Below are 19,558 nucleotides of genomic sequence, written 5' to 3' on the forward strand. Positions count from 1 at the left end.
CAAAATATGTAGAAGTGAACACACAAAGAAGTGGGTTCAACATCTACTCAATATACATAAAAAATAATTTTAACCATGCATAAATATTGTAATTTTTTGCCGAAGATGGTTCGGATGAACCCTGGGCTATGCCCGGCTCCGCCCTTGCTTGTGGCTGCAGTCTAGATACCAGTAAACAGTCATAGAGGGAAACCATTGAGGAGATAATTCATGTTTGATATTTAAAAGTGCAGTATTAATCGTAAACCACATCTAAAGAGTTGGGATTTGTTCTTTAAGATCATGTAACTATGTAAGTAGTGCTAAACAAGGAAAGATTTATTGAACTCTTAAAAGCCAAACTTACAAATACAACCTCAGTTTCAACACAAGCAGACCATAACTGTGTTTTCAACAAGGTACACACAACTACACATTATTCTTTCCATAACCATGTGAACTTATTTATTACACAACAGAAATATGCTTCCAGCAAAGATAAACACAACACCAACACGTCATTTTCCATAACCATGACAATTCATTTATCAATTACATAATGCTTTAATCAAGTAGTACTTAGTAGCCACAACTCCTCTGTGATCCTTTTTGCGTTACCAATATGAATAATTAGGAAGCAACTTCAAGAGATGGGTAGTCAGTGTAGCCAAAAACTGGATCATTAGTGTAGAAAGTGCTCCTATTATACTTGTTGAGTGGAGCATTAACCTCAAAACGCTTAGGTAAATCTGGATTAGCCAAGAACATACGTCCAAATGAGATCAAATCTGCATAACTCTCGTCTATGGCATTGTCCCCATAAAATTTATTATAACCACCAGTAGCAATAAGTGTCCCCTTAAAAGCCTTCCTAATGGGAAGAAGACCTTTAGCTGCTTCTCTTGGCTCAGTTGCATGAAGATAAAGAATACCGAGTTTGCTTAATTCGTTCGCCATGTAAGTTGCTACTGCATCTGATTTGAGTCCTTTTTGCCATCACAATCTGAAAAAGGAGATAGTTTTATACCAACTTTATCAGCTCCAATTTCTTTGACAACTGCTTCTACTATTTCTAGGGCAAGGCGACAACGGTCCTCAATACTTCCATCACTGAATTGGTCAATTAGGTAGCCTCCATTTGAAGCATTGATCTCAACTCCGTCAAAACCTTTATTATGGGAAACTAGTTAATTAGTTACCACTTACCATATTCTTGGAAAATATATGGCTGAAGTGACTAAAATAACCCTAAGCTTGACACGAATTGTAACTTTAGTCTTCAAACTATTGATTCACTTCAAAACACCCCTAAGCTTGGCTATCTGGGTTTTATTCACCCCCGAATTGACACATGGCACATCAAGTGTGCCCAAACTCCTACACGCGCGTGAGAAGTTTCCACATCAGTTTTTTTTTTTTTTTTAAGCAAGAAGAATCAATTTCTTTTTATATTTCCCTTTAATTTTTTTTTCCTATTCCAACATCTAAATTATCCACTTCCTCTATTAAAAAGTGATTTTTTTTAAATCAGAAAAAACTAATTTTTTTTTTAAATGTGGAAAACCCATTTTTTTAAAATAAATCTGTACTGGATTTTTTATTAAAAAATCTGAAACTTTTTAAATCTGGAAAACTGAATTTTTCTTTAAAAAAAGGGGCAAAACCCTTTTCTTTTTTTAAGAAAAAATCTGGAAAATTGATTTTTTTTATTAACAAACTAGACTTTTTAAAAATCTGGAAAACTGAATGAACCCGTTTTTCTAAAAAAAAATCTGGAAAATTGAATTTTTAATTAAAAACTTGGACTTTTTACAAATCTGACTGATTTTTTTTAAGAATAAAGTGGAAAACTAAATTTTTTTTTCTAGATTTAAAAAATAATATAACTTACTGGGATTATCTTTTTTCAAAAAAAAAAAAAAGGGTTTTCCACATTTTAAAAGAAAATCAGTTTTTCCATATTTGTATAAAACTTCAGTTTTAATCAACTGTTTTTCAGTTCTTTTTTAAAAGAAGTGTCCTAAAAGAATCATGAAAATCTGGATTTTTTAGGACACTTTGAAAAAAATATCAAGTTTTCAATTTTATTATTTTTTAAAATCCATTTTTTAAAGATATTTTAATTAAAAATCTAGTTTTTCAGTTTTTTTTATCAAATTTTCTAGATTTAAAAAAAATCCATTATTTCAGATTTTTTATATAGAAAAATAAACAGTTTTACCATTTTTTAAATAATTTATCTACGTGTAGGGCGCATAGGACGAAAATGCCAAGTGGACAGCGAGTGCATTACCTTTTTTGTGACTCGTCAATTCGGGAGTGAATTAAAACCCAATTAGCTGAGCTTAGGGCTGTCTTGAAGTGCATCAATAGTTTGGAGACTAAGTTGCAATTCGTGCTAAGTTTGGAAGTGTTTTAGTCACTTCAGCCAAAATATATTAGGTACATAGTTGAGTAAATGAAATTGAAGGATGAAAATTAAGCACTCGTGAAATAAAGCAACATGTTTCGTAAAAAGGATCTTAGCTCTTCAAGATATGCTAGAAAATAAAGACATGGTAAAGTTTGAATGTCCAATGTCCTCAGAGCAGAGACGAGACAGTATAAGATTGATTGAGTAAAATAATTTAACTAATTACCAGCTTTAATCGCATTACGGGCTGCGATCCTGAAATCATTGACAATGCAAGGGATTTCATCAGATTTCAAATGACGAGATGTTGGTTTCTCATATACTTGACCATCTGCAGGTCCTGCATGTAAAAAAAGAAGCAGATCGGAATCCGAATAATCAATAGAGAGATGCTTTGGAAACTATAGGTGTGTTTCGTACGAGGGAAAATATTTTTCTATTTTTTCTTGTTTGGTGGTACTAAATGTTTTCCTCAAAATAGGAGAAATCGAAGGAAAATGTTTTCCTTAAAATTTTGAGAAAAAGATATTTTTCTAATTAATAAAAGCAAATCAATGTATGCCCAACTCACCCCCACTATCCACGCACCCCGCCTACTTGGCACACCACCCTCCCTACCCCCTCGTACCCACTCCCCTGCCTAGTGCCTACCCCCCTCCCCCCCCCCCCCCCCCCAAACCATCAGAAGTTGTCGAATTCAAAAATCTCTTGCTTGCAAATGCTCTTAAAGTGATATTTCCAACTTGCGCATCAAACTTAAAAAAATGAGTAAGAAAAATACTTTCAAGAAAATATTTTTTTCCGTCGTACCAAACACACCCTATATTATAAATCCTTAACAGCTTAATTTTTTCTTCGTTATCCACTACATCGCATAATTAAATTGGATGTAGCAGTACTTGTAAGTCTTACTCGTAGCCACGCGGGGACCGGCGAAAAAGAAAGCACTACGAGTAGGGACAGACAAGCGGCCTGCATGCCAAATTTGGCAAAAGAAGACACCTCCTTTCTCATGAACACCTTTCACTACTGGTTTCCAAGCTTCCACTTGTTCCTCACTCCAAATTCCAGGAATGTTTGGGCACCTTTTAAGAATATTCAAATATTAATTGTCGATGACATCTTCTTACTTTTAGGCAAGGAGTGGAAAAGGAGAGGGGTAATTTAAATAGTTAATTACTCTTGAGAAATATCAGATGCAGCAGCAGCTTCAGAAATGAGAAGGCCTTCATTAGTAGCTCTTTGAGAATAATATTCAGTTGCATGTGGCTGCTGTGGAATATTATTCTGTGCCCTGTTCCTCGTTAGCGCTGGAAAAACTACTCTGCAATATATTCAAGAGATTAATCATAATAATGTCTAAGTGCTAGTTGAATAAGCAAATAATATAAAGTTAAAAGTTACGATAGTTGTAAGTAATCTAATCATAAATATGTGGGGAAGCCATTTTTCTTATTTCGTGGAAAATAACTTCCTCGTGAGTCATTTTCCCTCATACCAAATATAAACCTGTATATAGATTGTACTGACCTGTGAGAGAGGTCAAATCTTCCCAGTTTGTAAGGAGTAAAGAGAGGCATAACAGAGTTGGTGTTTGCTTCCATCTTCGGAGTCTTTTCCCTCTTCTATTCTCTTCTCTTCTTTTGTGTGCATAGGCAAAGTCAGAATACACTCCAATATGTAGACAAATATGACAGCTACTAATTGCATGAATGCCTTCATTAATAAGCAAATAATTTCAGGAATAATATCTTTAGAAGTACTAAAACAGCATGAACCATTAATCATTGATAATATTATAACTATCTTAATTCCAAATCATATACTATTTATATGGGTAGTTACAATTTTTGCCTTTTCGGCCGCTGACCAAAGGAGCTATTGTGTATTTTACATGATTAAGAACTTCGAAAATAAAGGAAACTAAAATAAAACTGTTTGGTCAATGAGTAAAACAATATGCAATTTGCATTTGATCATGTGCTCCAAAGGCATGATCAACATTAACCATTGAGTAGCAGAACTATCATCCATCTTATAATATGGAATAATAATCATTTTCAGCCATTGACTGAAGGAGCTATGGTGTGTTACATATTCTTTATTGAAGAATTTTAAAAACATGGAAAATATATTTTAAAAAAATATAATTGATGGTCAATGAATAAAAATAACTTACTTTACTTTAAAATTTAGACAACTTGCAACTGTGGTCAATGAGCTGGCTTCTCTTCAATATACTCCCTCCGTCTCAAAATATTTGTTGCATTTTCATTTGCACGCCCATTGAAAAAACATTTGCAAGGGTAGCATTTTGACTATTTTACCCTCTTAATATATTTCATCATGTTCTCTCTCCTCAATAAATATTTAGTCCATTAACAAAATCAGTCCATTAATGTAACTAATACAAGGATAAAATGGGAAAAGGCTACTTAATTTTATCGTGGGTAAATAAAACAACAAATATTTTGAGGCAAGTATTTTTAGTAAGGACGACAAATATTTTGAAACGGAGGGAGTCCTTCTCTTTATTTCCTCAAATACGTAATTTAATTAGTGATAATTGTGGACCCACTCCTTTCTTCAAGTGCACACTTAGGGATGGTTTGGTATGATCGATAAGCAAAGATAGTAATGGGATAAAAATTTAGTACCAACTTATTCTTTGTTTGGTTACTAATCGTGGAATAAGTTATCCCAGAATTAAAAATAGTCCTGGGATAACTTATACCCAGCAGAGGGTGGAATAGTAATCCTGGGATAACTTATCCCAGGATAAAACAATGAAATTGATTAAAATAGCCCTGAGGTTCTCAAAACCCTTTTTCTACTACATAAAGTGGAGGGTATTTTTGTAAACAAACAACTTTTTCTTAAAAGTTACGCAATGTATGTTACTTCTAATACAACAAACCAAACAATCAATTAAGAAACAATATCAGGATAACTAATCCCAACATAAATAATTCTAATGTAACTTATCCCAACATAATTAATTTCATCATAACTTGTGTTCAAACCAAACGACCCCTTAGGATTAGTACTGCCTCCATCCCAATTTATCGGGCATTTTTGGATTTTAAGAGTCACGCGAATTTTTTTCCGTAATTTTTTATCTGCCTTTTAAATATTTTTAATTGTTAATTATTGTCAATTATAGTAATTCTCATGTAATTTCCAAGTATATAAATCTTATTTTTAAAAACTTAAAGATTCTATATCCGAATTTAAAGTTAAAATTAAAAAAAATTAACTCCCAAAATCCAAATTGTGCCACATGAATTAGATTACATTAACTCGATAAGTATCTTAACTATATTGATAATATATTATTGCTTCATTGTTTGATATGAGTAGTATTCCTTTTGTTCTTTTTACTTGTTCAATGTATTAAAAATATACCCAAGCTATTCATTTTTCTGGTTTTGACTTGGTATGAAATTTAAGAAAATAAAGAATACTTGTAAAATGTATCAAAATGTGTTGTGGTTTGAAACAAGCCATTTGAAAAGTTGAATTAAAGAGGTGCTAAAAAGGGAATGAGACATTCTTTAACTGACTAAAAAGGAAAATAAGACAAACGAATTTGAACGAAGTGAGAATCTTTTTTACTTGTTCGCCTTAGTAATTAAGATAGCACATTATTTATTTTTTTCAATTATACCCTTACATTTAAGTAATCATTCCCAAAACAATTAAAGTACTAGTAATCAATTTCAGATTTTCAAAATACCATTAATATTTAATACTTTCTCTGGATCAAAAAGAGTGTCTACTTAATCATTTGCGCATCCTTTAAGAAAATACTAATTCCTAGATAAAAATAGGTAATTTAACTAAACTGCTCCTAATTAAATATGTATTGAAATTTGATCACATACCACTTAATAGGAGTAAATCTAAAAAAATAAAATTAATTTTTCTCAATTGGATAAATGAACACTCTTTTTTATCTCCAAAAAAAAAAAAAAAAAAAGTGTACACTATTTTTTTTATCCCGATGGAGTAAGTGATTTCTTTACTCCAAACGGTAAGGGTTGTACAAAATACAAGGACAAAAATATTCATGTCCAAACGGTAAGCAAAAGGACAAAAATATTGGTGTTGGTAACAGAAAGAAAGAAGAGAGGGGAGAGCATACAGAGAGCAGGCGATATTACCATTGACATAAAAAAGGAGTTTTATAGGGAAAAAGCAAAGAGGGAGATGAGAGGGGTCTCTTCATTTCCCTTTCTTTTTTTCTTCCTTTCCTTTTCTCATCTATTCATCACAGGTTTCCCAGATCTTTACTTTACCATTTATCAGCTTTCTTGATTTCCCTTTCTTAATTTGTATGCTGTTTTTAATGTTTCTCATAGATCCCCTGGAAATAAGAGTGTCACGTATCCATCTCGATTCAATTTGGATATCATTAACCTCTTTTTCAAATAAATTTTATACATTTAAGATAAAAAGCAATTGAAAAGATTTACAAGAAATTGTAATCAAAGAAAAAAGCATAAAAAGAATCAAAATTGAGTACATAAGAAGCTTTAAAAAAAAAATGGGGCTATAATTGTCATATGATATGCAAGATTTGTAATTTACTTTTGCTTTTACTGTCTTTGAGATAAGGGTTGTGTGTTAAAAGGTTGTCATTTGCTAATTGTCATTCGTCATTTCATTTATCTGTATGATTTTGAAAGAAAAAAAAGGAGTATTTTGACAACTTCAAGAAAATGAAAATGATCTTGTCTTGATGTGCACAAAAACTCAATTACAGCTTCAGAATCTTTTTTTGTTCTTTCTTTTTGTGAAATGAACTAATATGGTTTGTTACAACAGATAATCTAACACAAATTCGATGCAGTTTACTACATACAATGATCTGATGGTGTTAGGATTTTTTTGTTTTATGACCACTTTATTTTAAAGTTTCTTAATTTATTTATATTAGGTTAGGCAACCCTATCACTTGCAAGTCAGACTCTTTTTATCCAAGGAAACGTAAATTCTTGTTGATAACAAGTGACGATGAGACTTGAACTCTTGATGTATGTTCTTATACTACAGTGAACTGTGTGACTGTATCTAAAAATTTTAAGTTAAGAGAGGGGCATGCTTGTTTATCTATCTTAACCTTTTAAGCATGCAACAACTACCCTTAACCTCTAAGGTTAACCAAACATGTAAGGGTAATCTTGACTGAATAAACCTTTGCTTGTGGAAGTCATCACGAGTGGTTCCACAATTTGTTCGTCCTCGACATGAGTCAATGTGCTTGAAAAAGCTAGTTCCCCATAGGTGCTGCTACCATTTGATGTTCTTTTGTCCTTGTTCAAAGATACCCAGGAACATACCCCATCAAACCAGTTTATGGTTACATTTCGTGACAAGCATTTGTGTACTTGAATTTGGCTTTGTTTTATCAGTTTGATTGCTTTATGTATGTGTTTTTCACTTTCAGGCTTTTCAGATGGTTCTTCTAATCCCAAAAATGGAACAAAAGTTGATACTCATGTTGCATCCAGCAGTAAAACTGGGTCAACGATACTCATTGTATGCCTTGCCCTTGTGGCGGTAGCGCTTCTATCATTTTTCCTTTTCAAGTTTTGGCAAAAGAAGAAGCGTGAAGAGCAGTATGCTCGTCTGCTAAAGTTGTTCGAAGAAGATGATGAGCTTGAGCTTGAGCTGGGTCTTCGGGATTAAATTTTGTATCAGATGTTAAGAATGAACGTGCTGAGGTGAGACTCGTTATTGAATTCTCTTCCTTCAGCTCTTAAATGGAATTTTGGTATTTTTGTTGTTAGCGCATGCCCTTTTCACCATTTAGGAAGACATTCTTTTTTTTGGAATGTGGAACTTATCAGATCTTTTAAGCATTAGCTTATATGTGCTCCGTAAATTTAACGACTGACACATATGCTCTAATAGTTTTTCTTACAAATTTTAAGGCTTTTGCCTGTATGCTCTGATGGGGTTCAATAGTCTATTCTGTGAAATACACACTTCTATGGTGAATGTAATGGCATATAACCCTATTCTCAGAGTTCTTTGATTAGGCCTTGACACCTAGGGATGATTCCCGGGAGGGCCTGGACTATTGTTGGATGTGCACGTGTATAGTCTACATAGTTTCTTTTTATCTTTTAATACTTGGCAGTTATGTTATCCTGTTACTGTTAAGCCTTGAGGAGTGTCAGTCTGTGTGGTGCGTGAAGTTCATGCTGATGAGGAATCTTTCCTACTTTACCTTTTTGAATGCAGATATGTTATATTATTGCATCTGATATCTGCTCAAACTGTGTCATTATGCAATTTAGATTGATCAGTCTAATTCTTTTATTGCATTTCATTTTTGCTTTGAACTATTTACCTGGTATCATCTCGTTGCGTGCAGATTCAAGTAGTATCTTAAATGCACTTCTTGATTCAGTGATGACCATGGCGGCATAATCAAGAGAAATCTTCATTTCACAATTGTAGAAATATGTATCAGTATTAGCAGAATCAAAATTATCATACATTCTGTTTTTTGGGGACGGAGATTGATGGATAACAAATATTGCCAAAGGTCACCCTTCCAACTCGGCAGTGTAATTCATCCATCTCAAGTTCACTCTGTAATAGTTGTGTAGTAGGTATTTTGCAGCTTGTTAGATGAATTTGAAAATTGAAGAATAATTTTCACCAAAGCTCAAATGAGCTGAACTGTTTTTAAAGTGTGCACATTTACTTCTGTACCTCCAATGTATCGCTCAGCCTTTCTTTTTTCTTTTCTTTTCTTTGTAATTGTAATGTGTTAGATTATATGTGTTCCCTAAATAAGAAGTCCATCCATGGATTTATTAGTAGTACTATTTTTTACAAGATGGAAGGACTGCTGGTTAGAGTTAGAATAACTTCAGTGGGACCCTACAGGAAAGGAACTGAAGCATTGGTATAATTTGGAACAAAATATTCAGCATACCATGTTAAACTTCTGCTTTCTCAATATATTTATTCAGAAGTTGAAGCAGTTGATCTGCTTTAATTAAAATAATACATGAATCTCACGAGTATTGAATAAGAAACAGATTATTGAGATTGATTTAACACATTGACCACTAAACCTAGATTAAGACTAAAGGTCAATACCTCTAGGAAAGATGGTTACAGAAAAACACACATAGTAGACCTATATCTAAAGAATCTGTCTGAGGGATGCCTGCATTCTGTACCAGAAGCAAACTTGTGAAGTTACTAATCAGGCGGATTAGCTATCTTCTGTGCCTATTGCTAGACAATCAGCATACCAGCAATTAGGTGTCATCTCCCAGTCTTTGCTCGTTTCATTCCCGTATTACTAAACGGAGACATACTAGGGCTCATTCGGGGACTCATACTTGGGCTTTCTTCCCTTAGTGTACCATTTAGCATGGCCAATTCTCTTAGTTGTTGCTTCTTATAAATATCCACAGATTCATCCTGATACAGGAACAGCGAGGGAGAAAAGAGTCAAAGGGCTAGAAAAAAACTGAAGGCATTCAAATAGCAGCTATATCGCCTAACTCATACCACAGGCTTTAAGAGGTTCTCTAGGATCGCCACAGCATGATCGATGCGGGAGTCAATGATGTCTTCCGGAAATTCAGCCTCCACCAGGAGATGTAGTGGTTCTTTGAGGTGCTCGTAGCCAGGTTTATCTTTCAATTTCTCTTCCTACACAAGGGGAAAAGAACATGCAAAAAAGCAATTACACACTAATTTGTAATTTAGACAACAAAATGATTCAGGACATCAAAACGACTATTCTTTGTTTTTTAAATGAGAATAATGTATGCTAGGTTGTTTGGTTATACAAGAAAAAAACCACAATGGGAACTTTTCACAGACATTTGCAGAAAATATCTTTCAGAACTTATTCATATTCAATGGTATCGATAAACATAGTTTATAGCATAGAATAGCATGATACCCGGCTCCCACAATTTCTGCAGCCTACTGATAGAAAAGAAGCAATACTTTCTTGGTTGTGCTTAAATGCTACAGAAAGTACAGGTAGTACAGATACAACATGAAACAGACATCTCAACATAGCAAACGGGCATGTCACCTGGAAGAGTAATAAAATACAATAACACGTTTACAGCAAATTGAGCAGATATAAGTACCTTTACTTATTGGATAGAAAATAAAAGGGAAAGATGCAGCCAAGCTTTCAAAAGCTCACATTAGAACTACAAATTAACAAACAATAAATCCTTTGCAATGTGTCTTTCAGGAGGTGCTGTTATATATCATTATCGTATCAAAATATTTAAAACGTGAAGTGTCTTTCCATAACAGGATTCACAGCTATCGAACCTAAAGGAAGCGCTGTGCACAGTAGGCTTGCAGAGAACGTCTAGGCACATTAAAAATTGCATCCAGAAATTATTTTATTCCTCACTGTAAGAAAGACTACCAAAATGTATTTACAACTGAAAAGAAGACCACAGATATCATGTGTTAGGCTTTCATTTCAATCAGACATGGAGGTCACTTGAATATTATAGATTCAAGCCATGTCTGCTATAGCAACATGAGAATGCCATATCTGAAGTCAATTTCATTTACCAGGCGGCCAAATACATAGACAACCCCCTAAAGTTGGCATTACTTTTCATTTTGAGACCTCTACTGACCCTCGTACCTGTTAGACACCCCAACAGAATTTTAGATTTTTTTTTGTATAACACTCCGGCTCAACATATGCGTACCTCGACTTATCCGGATGCTTAGTACCTAAGAACACAAGTACTATGTAACTCTATCCACCAATACTAGGACAGATGGGCAGAAATCACCTAATAATTGTGCCTCCGCTGGAATTTGGACCCTAGTCTCCCATCATTGACCACCAAGCTACACCTATGGGTGCAAAAATTTTAGATTTATGTTCCTGCTTGCTTTTCTCTGCAGCTTAGCAATTACTCCCTCCGTCCCATAATAAGTGTCACCTTAGCCAAAAACACGCATATTAAGAAACCAATGATGAAGTGTAAAGTTTACCAAATTATCCTTATGTAAAAAAAAAAAAAAAACTTCTTGATGATTAGAGCATTCACAACTAGTTTATCTTTTGACATTGGAAATCCAACCATCATCATTTGTCATTTTCTGTCCAAGGGCAAAGATGGAAAAAACTAGTCAATATATGCATTGGTATCCTAAGGTGACATTTATTATGGGACAAAAAAAATTGGCTAAGGTGACACTTATTATGGGACGGAGGGAGTAGCTCGTAGTAATAATTGGCAGAATTTGATTGGTCATGATTGACCACCTCTTTTGATATACACAAAGAAAAGAGATGCCTATGGTATTTGATATTGCACATTTCAGGCAGTAAACTAAACACTCGTAGAGTAGAATGATTTTAAGAATGAAAGACTGAACAATAAAGTCTACCCCACAAAGGCAGAGGTAAGGTGTAAATCCTACCCTCCCTCCCCAGACCCCACCTGTGGGATCACACTGGGTATGTTGTTGTAAAGACTGAACAATACACATGACGTGATTTCTTAGGACCAAGTAAGCAAATCACCATTCCACCTATAATGATTTAAGGGAAAAGGGTCAAAAATACCCTTCTACTATGTGAAAGGATCATTTATGCCCTCCGTTATACTTTTGGTCCACTATTACCCCCGACATTACAGAATTGGTGCAAAAATACCCCTTCTCCGTTAAGGCCCTCCAACATGGCAAACAACAGTCCACGTGGGTCTGATATTTGGCCGAGGTGGACGTCATGTGGCATGCTACCTCACTATAGAAGGGTATTAGTTTGGAAAGATAGACGCAAACATCCATCAGACAATGGCTCTACGAAAGACACAGATGAATGTGGCATCAGTGGAAACCCTTGCCGTAAGTTTGGAGTTAAAATATAACATCCACAACAACTAATTTACACCAACAAATCGATATGTTTATACTGATTTTTTGCTTGGATAACAGTGGTGCCTAGGCCAGCTTATGTGCATCTCAATTGAACCTTTAGGTACCTGCTACCTCCACCTGCACAACTACCCGGTAACTCTGTCCACCAAGACTTAAAATTAATTTTTTTTATACTTTCTTTAGCTCTCAATTATAAATATTAAGCATTATCTTAACAAATCATTTGGGAGCCTTCCTTTTCAGACAAAACCAAAGGATGTGTGTGTGAGAGAGATAGAGAACACTTCTCTTATAGAGGCATACTATGCCCTCAGGAAGCAAGTCATAAATCTTAAAGTTTATCCAAGCTTACTCTTTTAACAATTATTGAGTGAGAAGAATAAAAGGGGCCAATACCTTGATAGAGTCCTTCACTGAGCCTTGTCCTCTGATATAGACTCTACATTCTGTAATGGCTTCAACTCTCTTTAGGGAATTCCCACGTGGTCCCAAAATTCTACCAACAAAATTATACTGCACGGTTTTAACTTGGTCAATATCTGTTTCACAATTTAGGAAGAAAAAGAGCAACATTAAACACCACCCTAATAAGGTTTCCACATACATTTGGGAAATTCTCCACAGGAACATCCAGTCTTATGACTCTCTTCACAACAGGAGTGGTTGCATTTCCCGGCACAACATGCCAATCCAGAGGGGAAGGTTGAAATGGAACTATTTTCTGAAGAAGTCTATTTTCCTGTAGTAAGTAAATAACATCAAGTGTAAATCCTCCAACAATGTCCAGGGGCAGTTATTCAAATTACTTTAAGCTGTGAAAATGGCTTCAACAACTATTATCACAAGTTACTTACAGTATCTGTAATGCGGAATAGGAGTAACAGTTCCTACAATACCTGACTAAGACTAACACCAAAAGAAGTGATAACCTTTTCTTTCTTCCCATTCATGTCTAACTAGGTTCTGTTTCGTGCTTTGACAAGGAAGGAACATGTGGGAGGACAAATGGGGGCTACAGTATTTCCTGAGCTTAAGAAACTGAATCCTCCTGAAGTGCATCCAAATATAGAAGCATTTTATCTAGCTAAGTAACTGTCAATTGTCATAAGGAGTAACAGGATAATGATACAAACCAAAGGTAATTCTTGTAAGTAAGCGACAAAATATGTTTTTCACAGAGACATTTCTCAAGCTACAAATACACAAAATCATAATTCACATAGAATCTTGAGGAAATTAGCTCTTGTGATTCATGACATAAACTTGCACAAAGATTCAAGTATGTAGGAATTTTCACATTTAATATTAACACCCCTCACGTACAGGAGAAAGAGAAACCTATGTTACTCGGACTCTTCAAAAATGGACACGGGTGTGTGGCGAATCCTCCAAAAGTAGTGCATTTTTGAAGGATCCGACACGGGTGCGGCATCATTTTTGGAGAGTCCGAGCAACATAGGGAGAAACATCACTTATAATGCTTGAATAGTGTGCTATAGGCCTGGTTTCCAAGGAAGCACATGAGGTAAATTCACTTCCAATTGATTTCTAAATTTAAAGGTATGCTAAAAAATAAAGCAACGAACTAGTTAAGTTCTACAAAATGCATAGTTAGAGAATTAAAAAAAATCATATTACTGAAATCAACATGCAATGCTAATAACTCTAGCTCATACTCTTTAGGTGATAGGATCAAGTCTGGAAGAGTATGACCACATTAAGAACAATAGTCATGACATAATTACGTACCGAAGTATGACCCATAAAAGCCATACATAAAGGATAGAAGCTTACCTCAGTTTGCATTGCACTCCACGCCCCCATATTTATCTGACCTCCATTCATCGGTTGACTCATTGACCTATGTGGACTCTCTTGTCCCATCCTTTCTTGATCCACGAACTGATTTGACAACAATGCTGTTGCTCGCATGATTTCTGCAGCAGTAAGAAATCCAAGACCTTATTCAGTCACTTTTTTTTTTGAGTAAATGACCTTATTCAGTCACTTAATTGTATGCTTCCATCAATTTACCTTTCACAAGATTTCAGCTAAGGCCTTCAGTGGTGAATCCACCAAGCCACCCATAAGACACCATTTTAGCTTCATTTTAACCAAATTCACCTTCATCCGTTTTGAACACATGGTAATGTTACCCATATTTGAAGTTTGAAAAATTATCATGCAAATTAGAGAACCCAAATTAATTTTCTTCCCTAGAACTACTGTCCCGAGCCCTTGCCTCATCCACTATTAACGGGCGAGCTAGAAAGCAAAACATTAAACTATAGGGTCAAACTCGACATCAAGCTTCGTATTGATGCAAAAAAAAAAAAAACCATTATTCCAGGACTATATAATAATGCCAAAGACAAGTGGAAGAAAGTGGAAATCAGACATTTGTAGATTTGAATTTTTACAGTTATTTATGTCGCATCCAGAAAAGCTACTTAGAGACTTCTATTTGGTAACTTAGCATTTGGCAACTAATTTTTTTCCTATTGCACTTAATGATTCTTAAGTTAGTTAGATAATAGTGTTAGCATCTTAATTTAGAATCCTCCTGGTCTCAGAAGTCAAGCAATAGAAGTTGCCTCATTTCCCCGTATTAAAACCTCTAAACAATAGGAAATAAGAAAAGTAACAAAAATTTACGGATTCTTTGAACTCAATAGATTTGTAGACTCCATTTTCTTTGGTGAAGCTTTTCCAGCTATTTTGTGCATAATAAGCGTCCCTAGAGATTATAAAGGACTCCTAGAACATTATTCTTTATTTTTATCGCAATCTTCTATTTCTCTTTGTAACGCATTATTTATAGCACCAAAAATCATCAACTCTTTCTTTTGTTTCCATACCAATCAAACCAACCAAATTAATACAAATCAGTCCTTCGCTTCTTTTTTTCTCCTTTAGATAAGTAAATCAGCCTTAGCCTATAATGATTCCACCGCATGATCATAGGCTTACAAACCTCCAACTTGCAATTTATCATTTCCATTTTATTATAAAAACTCATATGATACTTCAAACTTCCCATTGATGACTGATTTCTGTCTACAATACGGTCAGAATAATTGGACATCCAATAAAGCATCATGTGTGACGCGATTAGATTATGGACATCCAGCAAAAGGGAAGCTCAAATGATTTGTCCTTATCTCACCAAGAAATTTCATGTATCGGCACCCGCACCACAAAACAAATCCGTGGGTCAATCTTAGATTTACTGATATTTAAAATTTCAAAAGAAAACTCAATTCTATCTGAGTAGTTGCATAATAAAGTCAGATCAAGACGATAAAAGTTCCTAAACTTAACAAAATAACATCTGCCATTAATGATTCTACCATTAAAGTCAGCAATTCAGGCATATCAAGAAAACTTTATTAGGCATATATTGTTTTGTAATTATTGATTGTTGACAACAAAAAAGAAAAAAGAAAAAACCATTCCAGAAACAACAAATGTTACCATCTTAGTCATCAAATTATTCAACTCCAAAGCACTTCAGTTACATGTTCTTTACATTTGGCAGGCCAGAAAGCACGACAGAGTGCAGTCAATGCCATAATATTATTAAACCTTAATATACTTTGGTTGCAGATCCTTCACCATGTGGAGGTGTTAAGCACGTGCGTACAAAGGAACATCAAATATGATGTGTAGGAGCCTAACATGCAATTACTGGAAGTTAAATTTATATCTAGGTGAGACTGAAGAAAGGTGTAGCGGAGACCTTTACTTTTACTTTTTTTGGGTTATATATTTTTCTTCTTCTTGCTGGATTGGTGGAGAAGTGGGGGAACATAAAAAAGAAATATTAACTCTTAAGACCCTCTAGTCACTTGGAATCTTGTATCACAACACATCGAATTTTCCAAGAGTGTTCTGACTAAGAGAGCAAGCCTTCATGCAATGGTAGAGTTGTTGGGATAAAACATTTAAAAATCTTCAACAGGAGAAAGAAACTTCTGCTCCAACTTAAAGACGCCCAGAACTATTGTAAAAAGTTCTTGTGGTTACAATTTACTACCTTGGTTTAGAAGTCTACTGCATACAGGTAGTATCTGCATGAATGGCCCCAATTTTTGCCTCTCCCCCAATAAATCTGCTAAATATCTGCCATTTCACAAGCAGCCAAGTCACATGTTAATAGGGAGAGATGTATCTAGAACTAACACAGAAAGCAATAGTTATAGGATACACAATATGTTAACTATGTATAAAAACTGACCGCTTGAAATAGAAAACCCAATGTAAATACTAATCAGGTAGCACAGATGGACTTGACCGAAAAATTTTCCTTCATAATCGAGTATCTGAATAATCTATAATCAAATAAAGACTAGCTAGGAATACCACTATCAGGGAAAGTGGCACAGTAATATGTTTTGATCCATCTGGTTAAGGCGTGATGCATGTTGAAGGTAGTAGATGCAGGCACAACCACTGATTAGATGAAGAAAAATTACAGTTATATACTTACATTAAGTTTCAACCAATTATTAAAACAGTTGTGGGTGTAATGGCACCCTGCACCCACTGGCTTAAAATCTTGGATCTTGCAGAGACTTGTACCACAAAAAGGGGATCCTAAGTATCACCACATGTAACAACAAGAAGAAACTAATATTCTACAACCATAGAGATTATTTTATTCAGGTTTTGTAGACTCTCAGATGCCAGGTAATTTTATTAAGGTTTTGTAGACTCTAAGATGCCTATAGAGGCAGTTAACCACTGATGAACAGAAAAGACAGCCAAAAAAACCAACAATCCCAAAAACAAGAATGCACAAAAAAAAAAAAAAAAAAACACACAATACCAAACAAAACAGATCCAGACCCAACAATCCAAAGAAGCAGTAAATTACAAAAACAGATTAAAAACAAGAATATAGTAACAGAAACAAAGTCAAGATTTGACCTTTCACGATCTGTAAGAGAAGAAGACCTCTGAAGAGGACCATGAGCATGGATTCCAGTAGGAGAGTACTGGAAGTAACTCCCAGGGGGTATTCTATTCTCCATATTCATCTATAACCAATAATCAAGAACCAATCTTTTTTAGTCAAAGAAACAATCTTTAATCAAGAAACAAACATGTCTATGATATACAATAAAAAAAAAAAAAAAAGTCTTACTGTAAACAGCTGTTTAAAGGGGAAGGTGGGGAAGAGAGAGTGAAGTCTGCTTCCCCCCTTACTGGACCTTAAAGTTGTTGATGTGTGGGGGGAAGAAAAGGAGTGCTCAGTGGGAAAACTCCCTATTCATACTAATGGCTGCTACTCAAAATATAGAGTAGTCTAGACCTTTTTGCACCGTCACATATATTTCCTTTTTAAATTTAAATAATATTTTTCTTAAAAATTACAAAATCTTAAGATAGCAACAAATGAATGTTGACCCACGACATAAAATGACACGTAGAAACAAAAATATGTAGTAGTTTGCTGTGAGGGTTTGAATCCCACGTCCCTCCCCCATTTTTCTTTTCCTATTCCCTATGTAATTAAAAAAAAAATCCTTCCATTTTTTAATAGTAACACCTAAATTTTAGGAACTAATTAGAATCAACACACATGACATATAAATATTTAGTGTCACCTCTAATGATTTTGCTTATGATTGGGTTTGTTTTTTATGATTTTGTATGAATGCTAAAATTGAGGTTCATGTATGTGTAGAAGTGATGAATGTAACCTCTTGGTGTACAAGATTAGCATTGTGTCCATTTTTTAACTTCAATCTTGTCTTTATAATAAAACTAGACGGGGTAGATGCTCGTGCTGCGCACGGGCCCAACACTTTAGATTATAGTGCATTTATGTGTATGTAGTTATTTTTGATATATATATATATTATGTTCAAAACATGATTAATATAACATTGTAGTTTGTGCTCCGTATCTAAAATTTTATTATATTAATGTTTGCTATGAACACAAAATCGGCAAATTTATTAATAATTTTTAAAAGAGAAGACTTGTTTAAAAGGAAATTATTTTCTTCTCTTTGAGATTAAACAATAGCAATATTTAAGCATCAGTTGATACTTTTAATTTTAATTCAATTAATTTAAAGGTGTAAAATACTTATTATTTTTTATCAAATTTTGATTTGGACAATTCTAATTCAAATTATTAAATTAATTTTACATGTTTAAAACAAAACAAAGAAGAAATTGATTTTTTATTTAAATGAAGAAATACTATTTTTTAATTTTTAGTAAATATTCTCGGTTTAGCTCATTTTACTTGTCATGTTGTCTTTTGCATGATTTTTTAGGAAAACGTCGATTAGAATTATAATTTGACTAATTTACCTAATTCATTATTTGATCTGCATTTGATATATATTTTTTTACGACATTAATTTCTTTTCACATTTATTAGAATAAGAATAAAAATAAAAAAGTAATTAAATTCTATCTTATTTTAAAATATAAATATTTTAAGTATATTTATTTTAGTAAACATAACAAATAAATGACATGGCGGAGTAGCAAATACAACAGTTTAATATCTAGATTAGATCTCAGACTAATATAAAAAAATAAAAATAAAATATTATATGGTTTGACTACTTAACCTTTTGAAGAAAAGCAATTTCATGGATTGACACGCACATGGTAATGAATTCATCATTATTGACTTAATGAGATACATCGGAAATTACATGAATATTGTTTGATTTTTTAATAGGGGGTGCACTTTTTTTTTTGACATTATTAATTTGCACTATTTTTATGCATATATATATATACTGTGTTCAAAATACGATTAATATAACATTGTAGTTTGTACTCCGTATCTAAAACTTTATTATATTAGTGTTTACTACGAATACAAAGTCTGCACTTTTTTTTTGACATTATTTTTTTTTTTAATATGGGGTTCACTTTTTTTATTTTTTATATTACTTGATTTTGTTAATATGGGGTCCACTTTTTTTTTACCGTGAGTTTGAAGATGGTGGGATCCATTTTTTTTTTATATTGCTTGATGTCGTCTAGTATGGGGTGCACCTTTTTTTTTTTTTTGACATTATTAGTTTGTACTATTTTTATGCATATAATATATATACATATACTATGTTCAAAACACGATTACTATAACATTGTAGTTTGTGCTCCGTATCTAAAAATTTATTATATTAGTGTTTGCTATGAATATAAAGTCTTCACTTTTTTTTTAACATTATATTTTTTTAATATGGGGTTCACTTTTTTTTTTTTTTTTTATATTGCTTGATTT

The 19,558-nt window shown here is 33.7% G+C and overlaps 2 protein-coding genes and 1 pseudogene across 2 annotated transcripts; 1 reads left to right on the forward strand and 2 right to left on the reverse strand.

The window, feature by feature from the left end:
- Positions 1–349: 349 nt before the first annotated feature.
- On the reverse strand, positions 350–3,996 carry LOC132598627 (12-oxophytodienoate reductase-like protein; annotated as a pseudogene).
- A 2,467-nt stretch (positions 3,997–6,463) lies between these two features.
- Positions 6,464–9,149, forward strand: LOC132598630 (uncharacterized). Its single transcript, XM_060311619.1, has 3 exons — positions 6,464–6,668; positions 7,842–8,118; positions 8,775–9,149. The coding sequence occupies exons 1-2, from the start codon at positions 6,602–6,604 to the stop codon at positions 8,081–8,083; spliced, it is 309 nt and encodes a 102-aa protein (XP_060167602.1). The 5' UTR covers positions 6,464–6,601; the 3' UTR covers positions 8,084–8,118; positions 8,775–9,149.
- A 185-nt stretch (positions 9,150–9,334) lies between these two features.
- LOC132598629 (KH domain-containing protein At1g09660/At1g09670) lies at positions 9,335–17,604 on the reverse strand. The gene is made up of 8 exons (XM_060311618.1): positions 17,448–17,604; positions 17,231–17,340; positions 16,338–16,423; positions 14,096–14,238; positions 12,906–13,040; positions 12,698–12,814; positions 9,932–10,075; positions 9,335–9,841 (listed from the first exon to the last, which is right to left on the reverse strand). The coding sequence occupies exons 2-8, from the start codon at positions 17,338–17,340 to the stop codon at positions 9,683–9,685; spliced, it is 894 nt and encodes a 297-aa protein (XP_060167601.1). The 5' UTR covers positions 17,448–17,604; the 3' UTR covers positions 9,335–9,682.
- Between the last annotated feature and the right edge of the window lie 1,954 nt (positions 17,605–19,558).

The sequence above is a fragment of the Lycium barbarum genome, chromosome 6 (assembly GCF_019175385.1).
Source record: "Lycium barbarum isolate Lr01 chromosome 6, ASM1917538v2, whole genome shotgun sequence".
NCBI classification, from domain to species: domain Eukaryota; kingdom Viridiplantae; phylum Streptophyta; class Magnoliopsida; order Solanales; family Solanaceae; genus Lycium; species Lycium barbarum.

Excerpts from the sequence above, each read along its gene's own strand:
- LOC132598630 (XM_060311619.1), top strand. The coding sequence starts at position 6,602 with ATGAGAGGGGTCTCTTCATTTCCCTTTCTTTTTTTCTTCCTTTCCTTT. Across the intron at positions 6,669-7,841 it reads TTCTCATCTATTCATCACAG|GCTTTTCAGATGGTTCTTCT; the intron begins GTTTCCCAGATC and ends TTTCACTTTCAG.
- LOC132598629 (XM_060311618.1), bottom strand. The coding sequence starts at position 17,340 with ATGAATATGGAGAATAGAATACCCCCTGGGAGTTACTTCCAGTACTCT. Across the intron at positions 16,424-17,230 it reads TCTCTTACAGATCGTGAAAG|ATATTTAGCAGATTTATTGG; the intron begins GTCAAATCTTGA and ends GTGAAATGGCAG. Across the intron at positions 12,815-12,905 it reads CTGTGGAGAATTTCCCAAAT|TATAATTTTGTTGGTAGAAT; the intron begins GTATGTGGAAAC and ends AAAACCGTGCAG.